Here is a 14,002-nt window from a genome sequence, read left to right as displayed (position 1 = left end):
GAAATCAAATATTTTACTTTGATGAAGATGCACATTAAACACTACATTACAAGTAAACCCTTTCATCTATGGATTAATAGAGACCCCGATATTGGCTACTACCCCCCACAACCACCACTTCCCCTTTATCTAGGCAAAATCATGTAGGCTAGAACAGGAGAGACACTTTGATATGATTAGCCAGTCATAGGTTTTAAAATCAATTATGCCTCCTGTTTAATACCGCACAGATAGACATGGCATAATCATGTCATCAAGGACAACCAATTAGCCTGTAAGAAACCATGTAGCAGGGATGGCCATGTCTGAATCAAAGTCATTTAAAGGGAAATGCCACTTTTGCTATAAATTTGCCACAGATCCAGATGAGTGACACACAAGTCTTTTTGTAATTTAATGCAATTAAAAATGATCTCATTTCAATTTGCAGTTTGCTTACAATCTCCAAAACAGACAGTAAGAACAAGTTGCGTCTTGACAACAACTGGTACACCGTCCAAAGAAACCAACCTTACTGTGGTTGTATGGAGCAGAACTTCCAATTAAATTATTGATTTTTTCCTCCTTCACAAACGTTTAACTTTCCTTGGTCTAACCCTCGGTCATTTTCCTAGGTGGAAAACAACTACTACAGATAACCTAAACTGACGCTGATGCATACCGCTTTTATTTTATTACAAAACCATTAAGAGGTTTTACACCATAGATCTATTCGTCTGTTACTTGTCTGTGCAGCGGTCAAACTGATCACTAAGGTGGATGCACAACTCCATTGTAAGAAGTTTTACAACATTACTTTACACTTACTACTAGGTGCCAGCAGATGGCGTTCCTAAACAGCGACCAAGAACAAGGTCTGAGTGTACAATCTAGCCGCTTGGTATCAGATTACACAGACTTGGTGGTGTACTCTAACAGAGCTGACACCCCCCCCCCGTTACATTCTCAGACTAGAACAGGAGGCGGGACTCCGTCTATATTGGGTTCCTCCGGGGAATGCAGAATCTTTTGTTGTAAGTCAACCCATTATGCTTTGCAAAGTGATCACCAGAGTCGCGCCCCAGAATAAATGTTTTAATCTTTTCCTAACTAGAGATGGTCACTAAGATGTAAACCGCTCTGGCTTGCCAATCAGATTCATTTCCTGCTGAAACTGATTGGTCCCAAGTCCAAGCTGCATGCATGCCAGAACTATTTGCATTTATTCACTACATCTACACTTAAGCCTACAAACCCTATCTGTGCCTGTAAATCCATCCACCCCACAGTCTTTTCCTACTAAACATATTTATGTCTTCCCGTTCTGTGCCCAAATTGGAACAAATTTGCTAGTTAACAGTTTTGCAAACTTGAGTTTGTTGAAACTAGTGGTTTTGCTCCAGGCGTATAGAATACTTACTCGTCTGTGTTATCGCTGCCCAGCCACTCGTTTAGTTTCTTTTGTCGGACACCTTTCTGCGTCAACCACCTGAAAAGACAAATAAAGTGAGCCCAGACGGTTTCTAGAGGAAGCATCCAAACACCTTAACAGGAAGTGAAACCGTTCTACTTACATTAAGTACTGGTCTCTGGTCTTCCTCAATTGTATTAGATCAGGCTTAATGCTATTCATACGTTTGTCGATCTCACGGTACTCTGCGGCCTGCTTCTTCAGGTCTTCTTCAAGTCTACGCTTACTGTCAACAATTTCACTGATTCGTGACTTCAGCTTCTCATAATTGAGCATGATCCTGGAAGAGAAGAAAAACAAAATTTACCATTACTATTTGCTTTAGCCTACTCTAGAGATCATCATGAAAAGACAACGAGCTCACCACTAGTAGTGGTCATGTCTAAGTAAACTCATTGAGAAGCATGTGACCAGTTTGGTCAGGTGATCGAAATGCAACTCTGTATTTTGCTAGTCATGATCATGTGCTAAAGTAGGATGTGATCACAGCAAATCAGAGCTTTGCAAATCTATCAGATGATCAAACAAATCACATGCTTCTCCATGAGTTCTCCTAGACATGACCATCACTACTCACCACCTTGTGATGGCTCCTCTAAAGAATTTCCCTCATATGATCTTAGCACACATAGCAAAACTATCTAATTAAATTAATAAGAGTCATTTTATGTATGCTCATACAACACAGCTAAGATAGAAAAAAAAAAACCTCCGTCAGGTGTGCAGGAGGAGGCGCAAGTGGGGTGGAACTAATGGCTGCCCAGCTTTGTCCTGCATCAAGTGGTATAAAGGTAGTGGGAAAGCTATTATCAATCATAATTTTGCTGAAAACTGACTGCGACCATGTAGGGCAAGGTGGTGAATTAAATGTTACTCTGTTTCCTAGTCAATTTCTGTAATGGGCTTCTATTGACCCAAAAAAGGGAGCCTATGGTGTGTGGACAGAATTCAGCAGTGCGCCAGTATTGGTGTCTTTACAAGGATTCATTTCTGGACCCAAACAAACGAAAAAAACAAAATCATGTATTCAAGCAGGGAAAATGTAACGAACGCCTAAAAATCAGACACTCAATGCTTTTGGCTATTTATCCTTTGGGCACTTGTATTGGCCCGAGGAAGTGGGCCTGGACCAACGAAACGCGTTGCATGTGCTAAATAAACCATTTGTCTTATGAGACTGTCGTTATTGAGGTAAGCCACCTAACCTCTTACATTTTTAGCGTTTAAAAAAACAAAAAAAACAAAAAACTAAATAGGGAGGCCACCATTTTTCTTTTTTTGCTAGTCTCTCATGGTTAATATTTGGCTTCAGTAGATTCCACGACAACTGAATGTGCCAACTTGATCAGTAATCAGGATTTATTACAAGCAGTCAGGCAAGCATTATTTTATTAAAATGAAGAAAAAGAATGGCACTCTCTTTGCTTTCACTTCTGGTTTCCAGTAAGCATGAAAAAAAAATCAGCTAATTCGCAAATCAAAAGTAACCCAACAGGCAATATTTGTTAGAAAAGGGAGGTGCTTCCATGTTCCCGTCATAAATGTAACTTTTACCATCAAGGTTGAAAATCAGAAGTAATGCAAATGGAAAAAAAGCCAAAAGACAATATCTGTTAGAAAAGGGAGGTGCTTCCACGGGCCCGTCATAAATGTAACTTTTACCATCGAGGCATTTGTTGCGTACATACCTTTGGATCTCCTTCTCATTCCCCTCACGGCGGAATTTTTCTATATATTCCTTGCTGTACTTCTCTTGTGTTTGACACTGTTCTTCAAATATTTTAATTGTTTCATTAAATGCTTCAATGGCTGTTCTTTTCATTTGAATTTCCTGCAAGGGTCACAGAAGCTTTTGGTTAGGACAACGTCACTTCCCGACACAGGCAAGATTTCATGACAAAATTCTGAGTCGCCGCATTTAACAGACAGGTTAGTAATAAGTATCTCCTACAAGCTAAACCTAAAAGACCCATGCATGACAATGCTAGGTCTACTGACCTGGAAATTAAAGGACAATTGAAGTACGAGGAGTATGGAAGCTGCCATATTTATTTCCTTGTAGACAATGCTAGTTGCCTGGCAGTCCTGCTGATCCATTTAGCTGCAGTATTGTCTGATTAACACCAGAAACAAGCATGCAACTAATCTTGTCTGAACAGACAATGTCAGAAACACCTGATCTGCTGCATACTTGTTCAGGGCCTATGGCTAGAAGTATTAGAGGTAGAGGATCAGGAGGATAGCCAGGCAACTGGTATTGTACAAAAGGAAATAAATATGGCAGCTTCCATATCCCTCTTGATACAGTTGTCCTTTAATGACAATAGGCTGCCACAGCACACAGTCAAATGTTCTACCAATACCTCATTCATGTCAGAAATAAAAGCACAAATACACCCTAACAGCCCCAGATGCAATACTGTATGCTTTTTAAATGTATAATTAAAATAATCATCATCGGGGTATGGATGCTATGAGACCACACCCACTTTCCTACTGCCATGCCTAGATCAAAATGCTTCTCTACATCAACAAAAGACTATGCAGTTCTCACGAAATCCCTTCCAGTTGAAAAACAATCAGACTCACCACCTCTTTACAATGCACCATCAAAACCAATCCCCCCCCCCCCACACACACACACGTGGTTGGTTTGCCCCATGTTTGGTTTACCACAGTTTCTCCCCCTCATGGATGGTTCCCCCTAGTTTCTACCCCCACTTCACAAGGCTACAACACTACAATTGCCTTTGTATCTAATGCCTAAGCTAATTTTACATAAATGTATATACTTAGTGCTAAAGAACTCTGTTACAGTGTTCAGCCCTTACCTGAGAAGTCCTGGTGTAATCCTCATAAAGTTTATCATATTCCTGATTTTTCTCTTGGAATTGCGTATGATATTCATGTAACTTTTTCCCAACAGCTTCAATATTATCTTCTTTCACAACTTGATCCTAAAAAGAAGACAAAGACACGGCTTAGAATTTCTGGCTACATGGCATTTCCAGACAAGCTGACAAAGACCAATGACATCATTCAAGCCTTGCAAGCTCCACCCACCTGCTGTAGTCTGGATACTGGATACAAGAGCCTGACATCCAGTTTAGGGTTGTATTGGGCCAAAGACTCGCTCCGGTAATGGTTAATAAGTTCAACCACAGAGTTAAAAGTAAACGGTTCAGAAAAGCCATATTTCCCATCTCTGTGAAATATCTTAATGAGTTTATTATTACCCCCTTTCCTGAAAAACAAAACAAAAGAAACAAAAGGGTGTTAAAGATCACGTGACACGAGAACTAAGGAAGGTCGGTTGAACTGTGACCTGCCTCCTCACCTTAGTGTAAGCGTGTAGTCACCATGCATTTTCGTTGATGCATCTCGTACCAAGAAGGTACCATCAGTGGTATCACGTAACTTCTCATTGACTTCCTCCCTGAAGAAACAATAAAGAATACGTCATCACAAACCTTCGAATGTGAATGTCTATAGAAACACATCTCCATACAATTAAATAAAGACAGTTTCTCTGCCCACGATGCAATGTGTGAGCCAGGAATGCAAAGTGCATGTCAAAAGAAGACTTCCCACAAACACATGGCTAGACTAGCTGCAACAAGATACCACCTTTTCCCTGCTAATATTCTCCTTTCAAACAACTATTTTTGACTGTGCATTTGATCTCGCCATATTTTAAGCTGTAGTTAAGTAGCCCGATACTTCACTGGTAAGTGGGTGTTGTGTGGAATCCAGAGTGCAGGAACAGTCGAGAGATACAAAATCTAAAATTACATTATTTGGAGGCAAGTCCTTCACCTAACAGACCCCCCCCCCCCCCCCCTCGGGTCAATGTGCAAGGTTGAAGCACAAAATGCATTGCTTCGCTAAAGCTGTTGCAATAAAGTTAAACAAAGGAGGAGAAGAACGAACATCACTTGCATGTATAATGAGTGGCAACAACTGCCATCTCTATGTAGCCGTTCCACACACAGCACTGTCAAAGCCAGCAAACAATGGGATGTACATACCTTGAGATATCTCCCCAGTACCATTCAGCGTCTTGCAGTGACATGTTGTGGTTAGTACCGTTATTTATGACAGGACTGGGTTTCGGAGGTTTTGGTGGCAGTGCTGAAAAAAGGGAGAAAAAAAATATTAAACTCTGCTTTTCTCAGAGATTTTAGCAATTTTCAAATCAATCATTTAAAATCTAATATTGAAAATAAATGCACATTTCTCAGAAAACCCCTCTGCAGAGTAACTCCAATTAGCGAATCACCTATACAATGCATTATGTTGCTAGGCAGAGTCAGACTTCATTGAATTGCAAAAGAGGTGACGAAACGCAGCCTGGAGAAAGAAGTACTTTGTGGAGCAGATAAATGGATGCATGTGCTTTCAGCCTGAAGAACGCCAAGCACGTCAAAGCGCTAAAAGCATCAATCTGTGACCCAGATATGTCCCCCATGCTAATCTCTACAGAAAATACCACGTTTTAATCTGGCTTAATGTCCCCAGGAGCTGCCTTAGTGCCAGGGCAACAACAAAAAATAAAAAAATGAAACACAATAGATGCTGAAATTAACCCGCAAGACAGAAGCAAACTGCTTAGTTCCTCCAGCGCCAATTCACAAAGCTCTTGCTGAACAAAAGACACATCACCGAATAACAAAAACGACAGACAATAGAGCTCTGAATTCTTAAATATGTATAATAAATCATACAGACAAACAGGACTATTCACAGACTGCTATAACAAAAGCAATCGCGTCACAAAACATCTACCTAAATGTGGCCAAGATAGGCTATAAAATGCATCTTCTCTATCGTTACCTGGGGCATCCATCTCAATATAGAAAATCAGATCCGCCTCATAATTCAGATCTGAATGGTCGTAATCCACGCTGCCGTCATCCACACTCCACATAGTGTTGCACATAGTCCAGCCAAGTAATACAGCCCAGAGCTCCTTTGAAATGGTGTCTTGGAATTCATTTTAAAACCTTTAAAGGGGCTGCGCAGCAACCTATTACATCATCCGGGCTGTCCAATCGAAGGTACTAAAAGACGGGGCCACTCCTGCGTCTCTGTCCCTTTTCCACACTAACCTTACGTTCACATATGCACTGGAGAAAGGTGATTTGCATTCAACAGGACCATAAAAAAAAGCCTATAATAAAAAGCCTTTTCATTTGGCTGCCTGGATCCGATTGCAGGACTTGCACAATGTAATCCCCCCCTCCCTTTTAGGAGCGTGCATAATGGTACGTTCTGCTGCTGGCAGTCTGACGAGTGGATGGGCTGCAGCACATATTTCTGACACTTTCTCTTCTTGTGTTAAAAAGCCAGGCAGCGGAGAGACATTCAAGCGGGGGAATCGGTAACACGGTGTCACGCCAATAGCCAGACTGCTGACCAGGCACGCTGCAGATACGCGGGGATCACTTTCTATTCATTCCCCTCATTAAAATCCATCATGTCCTTTTCACAAGTCATGTCGCCCTCTAAGCCAGCAACGTCAAACACCTATCAGACAAAGCCTGGAAAACTCGCAGCGATTCAGGGTGGACAAAATTCATTTTCATGTGGTGCAAGACCAGGTGGCCGATGCAGAAACTGGCCAAAGTTAAAAATCCATAAATTCGAGGACTAAAATCGAGGACTGAAACTAAACGTCTGATTTCTAACTTCAGTCGCATGAAATGACCTTTATTTCATCCATAAGCTCATTTTTAACACCATTATGTCATGCTGGTCACAGAGTGACAGCAGAGAAGCTCGATAGGCCTCTCCTTTTGTCACTGCAATCCCCAACTGCTTACCTTCATATCAACCGCAGGGACTTTATAATATTATATAACGCTTACAGAAAGCAAATAGAGCGACAGCTTGCATATATGTCAGCCTCTTAAAGGCTAGAAATGCTTTTTATTGAGGCATTCTGCTGCAATGTGCTTGTTCTACTGTCAAGTTACCATCAGGGCACATGGATCAGACTAACTGCCATTCCAGAAATAGGAGAGCATACATAAGCTTTTGTCTTTGTCTTCAGAGTTACAGATTGCCCAGCAAGCTCGTGGTGAACCAGAACACCTGGGAGTGTGAAAGGGGCTAAAAGGGATACTTCACAAAGGGGGGGGGGGGGGGGGGAGAAAGAACCACGATCTTTAAGACAATTAAGTGCTCAAGCAATACCAAAGTCTGATCTGCTGCTATATACGCTGGGCTATCAGCATCACAATCTAGAGAAAATTCCACATGAAATGTAGTGTAACATATGTATAGCCTCTAAGTTCACGATGACTATTTGGCAAATGCTTGGAGAACTGCTAACTGGTTCTACAGCGACCATAGCCGCATACTACACGAATCACTGCAGAATCTACCACCGTGGCCCATTCGCAGGCGTGTAGAGGAGGGTAAGCTGGCGCAACCTAGATGCTGCATGTTGCAGCCTTTTGACTGCTCTCAGGTGTGCCAGCCCCTAACTTTGTGCATATGGGCCTACAGCTGATCCACTGGGGGCTACACACAGAGGTACAGTGTACAGTACTCTAAACTGTAGAGCAGGCTTTCTCAACCAGGGTTCCCAAAGTACTCTGCAGGGTTGCGTTGGCATTTTACCCCATCGTGGGGGAAGGAGCATAATAGAGCACATTAGAATAGGGAGTACTGTAAAAATATGCACTTAATTTTACTAAATGAGTGGCACTGTAATAGGGGGTAGGTGATATAAACAGCCTCACTTACTTTTAAAGACCATGCCTCCTGCAAAATAAATGCAGGTGTTTCTTGAGATCCAAAAGTTATTTGCAGGGTTCCTCCAGGGTTAAAATGTTGAGAAAGGCTGCTGTAGAGCATTGGGCCTATTTTTGAACAATAGGGTTAAAGAAAGCAGAAGACTATATACAAAAAAGTAGTCTGGTTGCTGGACAAAGGAGGACACTTGGCATGCAGTGACAAGGCTTTGTCACAAGCACAGCAGCAGAGGAGTGCACACCAAACCAGTCTAGCTGGCTGTGAAGGTCTATGTCATGCAGCTTCACTAGGTCAGAGGCAGACACATTACCATATTCCTAGCACAGAGCTGCTCACGGATAGATTTTTTTTTTAACCCCTTCTCTGCTCAACACCAATCCCCCTCTACCCATAAGCAGATCCACTCAACACCAAATTCCCCCCTCTACACATAAGCAGATCCAACCCAACGAACACAAGTCTCCAAAACCACGGCACATCCTCCTGTCTCCCCCGGGAGGACTGGCTGCTGCTGCTACATCACAGTCACCACCTGACGCACAAACCATGTGCTAAACTGTAAGCTCCTCTGGGCAGAGTTATCAATCTTCGCATTCTATCAGCTGCATAAGAAACCATATCAATCAATCACAATCTACTGTATAAAACAATCAAGAAAAAAAAACCAAAACAGTAATGTTCAAAAGACAAAGTAACTCGCTCTAGAGTGCAGCAAGAAAATGTATAAAGTATCAAAAAATAAAAGTCACGGGCCAGAATGACTGTTTTGGAACTAGATCAAACTAATAAAACTAATTCTAAAAACTACTTACTCAGAATATCATGCATTGTCCTCAGTTTATAAAATATAAATAAATCCAAAGGGATTTCCAGTAGAAATGAGATAATCTTCTCAGTCCACAAATAAAGTGCTAAAAAAAGTTCCAGTACAAGTCCAGTTCCCAGAGTCAGTGTCTAGTGTCCCATAAATCCCACATGGACGATATTTCAGCAGAGGCCACCAAGCCGCTAGGTCGCGGGAACTCAGTCGGGTAGAGGTAGTGCAGTGGAATCTAGTCCTTCATTTCAAGTTAATGATTAAAAAGTGAAGGCGATTTCAGTACTGTACTGAGAGGACGGACAGGGGAGGGAGGGAGGGAGGGAGGGAGGGAGAGAGGGAGGAGGAGGGGGGGTGAGAGACTCTGGCTAGCACGTCGCTCCAAGATAAAGATCTCAGTTTCATGATTAACTCGAGCAGGTTCAAATATTTGCTGAGCTATGGATTTTGGGTGGGGGAGGGGAGATAAGAGTCTGTCAATCACCATGGAAGCTGTCATCAGCTAACAAGTGGCTGGAGTGGAGAGCCGGGGCTGGTTTTAGCTCGGTAACTGAGCCTGCCATTGTGCTGGGAACTTAAAATAGCCTCTGTCACTGGCTGCTGCTGTTGCTAACACTGTTCAAGTGGAGGGCAGGCGATGTGAGCAGCCGAATTCAGGAAGTAGCTGGGCTCGCTGGTAAGAAGAAAAAAAAACCTAGCAGTGAGGAGAGAACTGGCGTGCTGAGGAAGGTTCGTACCTAAAAGAAAGAGGCTGACGTGTCTGCACACAACCCCCCTCGCCGGCAGTGCTGCCTGCCACATAACTGCTCCCAGCTCCAGAGCGCGCAGGAGCAGGTACGCCGCCTGTAAGACCTCTGTGACGCCAGGCCAACCATTCCCAGCGCACAGCATGTTCCGGGAGGGCCCCCGTCACTAATCGCTTTACTGCAGGAGGACAGATGTGCATCATTCTGCACGTACTCCCACATTGCACAGCAGGCGGATCTCAGATTGCTGTAATTCCTCACTGTGACACGATGCTGTTCCCTATAATCTCCTGCAAGGTATTTCTATTCACAGCCATGCGTAGGACACAGGCTGATCCCTGCAGCCTGATTGGTCTCTGCGTAGAACGCATATGGGCTGTGGGATCAAAGGCAATGGGTCCATACATCATTAACCGCCTGTCTCAAGGTAGCCATAGAAAGTGCCTCAGATATAATAAGAGCTCTACAAGAAGGAAGTTCTTGCTGCCACAAATCCCCGTTTAATCTTAAATGTCAGCTGATGGCTGACAGGTTGCCGTGGGCAACAAGAACCATTTTCCTCAGAATACTTCCTACAGGAGTCCTGTTGTGTCCACACTTGTACATCTATGCTTTATGTTATTACAGTTGGCCTAACTTTACCTATTTATTACTTGTTCACATTACTTCCCGGTATTTGCATTACACTGCTTCAAAATTCTATTTCCTGCATTAATATACACAGTGCAAACATATTACCGAACACTTAATAGAGGATGCAGAAACCATTGCCATCTGCCATTTATACTTAAAGAGAAACCGTAACTAAGAACTGAACTTCATCCCACTCAGTAGCGGATACCCCCTTTCCCATGAGAAATCTATTGCTTTTCTCAAACGGATCCTCAGGGGGCTCTGTATGGCTGATATTGTGGTGAAGCCCCTCCCACAGTGTGATGTCAGCACCTCACAGCACTGAGGTACTGACATCACACTATGGGAGCCGTGTTGCAGTGTGGGAAATAACAGCTGTTTATAACTGCCAAAAAAGCAAGCAGCATCTCCTTCCAGTGACATCACCTGCCAGCAGTAAAAATGTCACCATGTGATAAATGTCAGAATGTAAATCAAGGAGAGGAACGATTTTACAATGGGCAAACACTGACTAAATGATTTATACATAATTATTGTTAAAATGAAAGATCTTTTTTAATTCCATTATTTTCACTGGAGTTCCTCTTTAAGATATGTCCTTTATTGATTTTACTAGCTGGTGGCCCCAGCTAGGGATGATCAATGAGATGCACATTTTTCCGAAATGATGCAAATGTGTATGCAAATGTATGCAGTTTGAAAACGGACCAATCAATTTAAACTCAGGTTTAAATTGATTGGTCCATTTTCAAGCTGCATTTATTTGCATAAAAATTAGCATCAACTCAGAAAAATCTGCATATCTGTGGTCATCCCTAGCCCCAGCATCCCTAGCCCCAGCACTGTGGCTAATCACAGCGGGGCTGGGCAGGAGGAGGCGTGCGTGGGACGGATGGGCATACTAACCTTACTAATCTTGTTACGACTAATGCAAACACCGAGTGTGCCTCGTGGTCTGCATCCTGAATGTTACACACGTTAATTACAGATGGCAGAAAAACTGCTGAGGGATTATTGAGCATTTGACTATTTACAGTTCCAATTTGTGATAGTAAAATACTGGTAAATCTTACCAATATTTTACAATAGCTAGATCTAACCATACCTTCACACAGAACACCCCCTTCCCTGCCTCTCCCTCCTGCACAAACCCCAGTCCCGACGCCTAACTATTGCCCCTGTACGAAGCCCGGTTCTGACTGACGCCTAAACCCCACACCCAGGAAGCCATTTACTAACAGGAAAGTGTTTTATGGCTATAATTCCTTATCAGTGAGTGTCATGCTATAGTCTGACCCGGACAGAAACTATCACTTGAATACCCGATTTTTAACCCTGATTTTTAACCCTTTCAGGCACAGAAAGAAAAAAAGGAACACAGCACAGTTATTTGTGTGCTTGGCACTGTACATACCCATCTCTGTCTCATCATGTCACCTCGGTTGTCCTTTAACACCCCACATACACTCTAACCCCGGTCCTGACGCCTAACACTTAAAGTAGACCTCAACTCAGAACATCCTCTCTGCTCTAAAGAATACACAACAGCATAATAACCTCCAAGCATAAAACATTTCTTTGTTACAGCTGATACAAATCCTAAAATAAATCTGCACTGTTTCTACTTCCTGATTCATGGAAGCAGACATAGGGTTAACACCCTGTGCTATCAAATTAGCTTATCTGTCATGTGACATGGGGGAGATCAAATTACAATTTGAGATTAGATACCAATGAGGGGGAATTAGACAGTCTAAACTCTCTAAATACATTCAGGGTGCATTTCTCCATGTTTTCCTTCTGTCCTGTGCAAGAGTTCAGGTCCACTTTTATCCTCCCACCCAACAAGGGCTGGAGTCTGTACAAAAAAACCTCACTCCAGCTTAGAGTCCTCAGTTTATGAAACCACCGACTCCAGGTACCCAAAATTGCTCCGACTCCTCGACTCCCAACTCCACAGTCCTTAAATGGCTATGGAGTGGGTACAAAAATCATCTGACTCCTCAGTTAATAAAACCACAGACTCCAACTCCAGGTACCCAAAAAATTGCTCCGACTCCAACTCCACAACCCTGCACCCCCCCCCCCCCTCCTTTGCAGCAGCTTTCCAGACGGCCCAGAAGCTCGGAGCTCCTGCCTGTAAAGCACGCTTGGATAGGTGTGTCAGATTACAGGAATCTCGTGAACACATAATGGAGCCATCTTGTCATACCACTCTCACTAATGAGACTAAGTGGTGGACATAAATCTATAGTCCCAGAACCAGTCCTAGACTAGATCTATTAACCTACAGCTTCAAAAAAATAATCAGGCAAAATAATCCACTGGTCTATACTTCCAACCGCTTGGACTGTGACTACAAAATCAATTTATACCCAGAGATAACATCCCATGTAGTCACGTCATAGCGTAATACACCGATATCATTTCACAAGTCTCTAAAGCCCCATACAGACACTCAACAGCGGTCTTTTATGCAGCACAATTGTGTAACAACTTGTTATGAAACAAGCTGAAACAGCTAAAACAAATGTTGTGCTATTTTCAAAACTGTATAGGTTTGTGGGACTAAAGGTGCATGCACACGTCGGATTTTTGCAACTGACCGGTCGTTTGGACGACAAATCGGGCGTGTGTACGGTCGGACGTTCACCTGATAAGATTGGTTTTGACGGATCCGCTTGGCGGATGGCTCAAATCCAGTCTTATCAGGTGAATGACCGACCGTACACACGCCCGATTTCACGACCAAATGACCGGTAGGTTGCAAAAATTCGACGTGTGTATGAGCCTTTAGGCACACTAGCTCATGTGCAGCTGTGTCATTTGGGGCTGAGGCATACTAGCTCATGTGCAGCTGTGACATGCGGGGCTGAGGCATACTAGCTCATGTGCAGCTGTGACATACGGGGCTGAGGCATACTAGCTCATGTGCAGCTGTGACATGCGGGGCTGAGGCATACTAGCTCATGTGCAGCTGTGACATGCGGGGCTGAGGCATACTAGCTCATGTGCAGCTGTGACATGCGGGGCTGAGGCATACTAGCTCATGTGCGGCTGTGACATGCGGGGCTGAGGCATACTAGCTCATGTGCAGCTGTGACATGCGGGGCTGAGGCATACTAGCTCATGTGCAGCTGTGACATGCGGGGCTGAGGCATACTAGCTCATGTGCAGCTGTGACATGTGGGGCTGAGGCATACTAGCTCATGTGCAGCTGTGACATGCGGGGCTGAGGCATACTAGCTCATGTGCAGCTGTGACATGTGGGGCTGAGGCATACTAGCTCATGTGCAGCTGTGACATGCGGGGCTGAGGCATACTAGCTCATGTGCAGCTGTGTCATGTGGGGCTAAGGCATACTAGCTCATGTGCAGCTGTGACATGCGGGGCTGAGGCATACTAGCTCATGTGCAGCTGTGACATACGGGGCTGAGGCATACTAGCTCATGTGCAGCTGTGACATGCGGGGCTGAGGCATACTAGCTCATGTGCAGCTGTGACATGCGGGGCTGAGGCATACTAGCTCATGTGCAGCTGTGACATGCGGGGCTGAGGCATACTAGCTCATGTGCAGCTGTGACATGCGGGGCTGAG

At 43.7% G+C, this 14,002-nt stretch overlaps 1 protein-coding gene across 4 annotated transcripts in view; it reads right to left on the bottom strand.

Annotated features, from left to right (window-relative positions):
• Positions 1 to 14,002, bottom strand: part of PIK3R1 (phosphoinositide-3-kinase regulatory subunit 1) — a 111,053-nt gene that overhangs the window by 7,127 nt on the left and 89,924 nt on the right. For 2 of the 4 annotated variants that reach the window (XM_068250050.1, XM_068250059.1), the window contains exons 7-13: positions 5,479 to 5,581; positions 4,788 to 4,886; positions 4,514 to 4,694; positions 4,282 to 4,407; positions 3,139 to 3,281; positions 1,554 to 1,730; positions 1,400 to 1,468 (exon numbers count right to left, since the gene is read on the bottom strand). In XM_068250050.1, coding sequence (XP_068106151.1) covers positions 1,400 to 1,468; positions 1,554 to 1,730; positions 3,139 to 3,281; positions 4,282 to 4,407; positions 4,514 to 4,694; positions 4,788 to 4,886; positions 5,479 to 5,581 — 898 coding nt within the window. Of the gene's footprint in view, positions 1 to 1,399; positions 1,469 to 1,553; positions 1,731 to 3,138; positions 3,282 to 4,281; positions 4,408 to 4,513; positions 4,695 to 4,787; positions 4,887 to 5,478; positions 5,582 to 6,283; positions 6,480 to 9,021; positions 9,289 to 14,002 lie in introns of those variants that run through there. The other 2 variants (XM_068250075.1, XM_068250064.1) reach the window with 2 other exon arrangements.

The sequence above is a fragment of the Hyperolius riggenbachi genome, chromosome 1 (genome assembly GCF_040937935.1).
Source record: "Hyperolius riggenbachi isolate aHypRig1 chromosome 1, aHypRig1.pri, whole genome shotgun sequence".
NCBI classification, from domain to species: domain Eukaryota; kingdom Metazoa; phylum Chordata; class Amphibia; order Anura; family Hyperoliidae; genus Hyperolius; species Hyperolius riggenbachi.
Note: the sequence above shows the minus strand (reverse complement) of the source record. Positions and strands in the feature narration are given on the sequence as shown.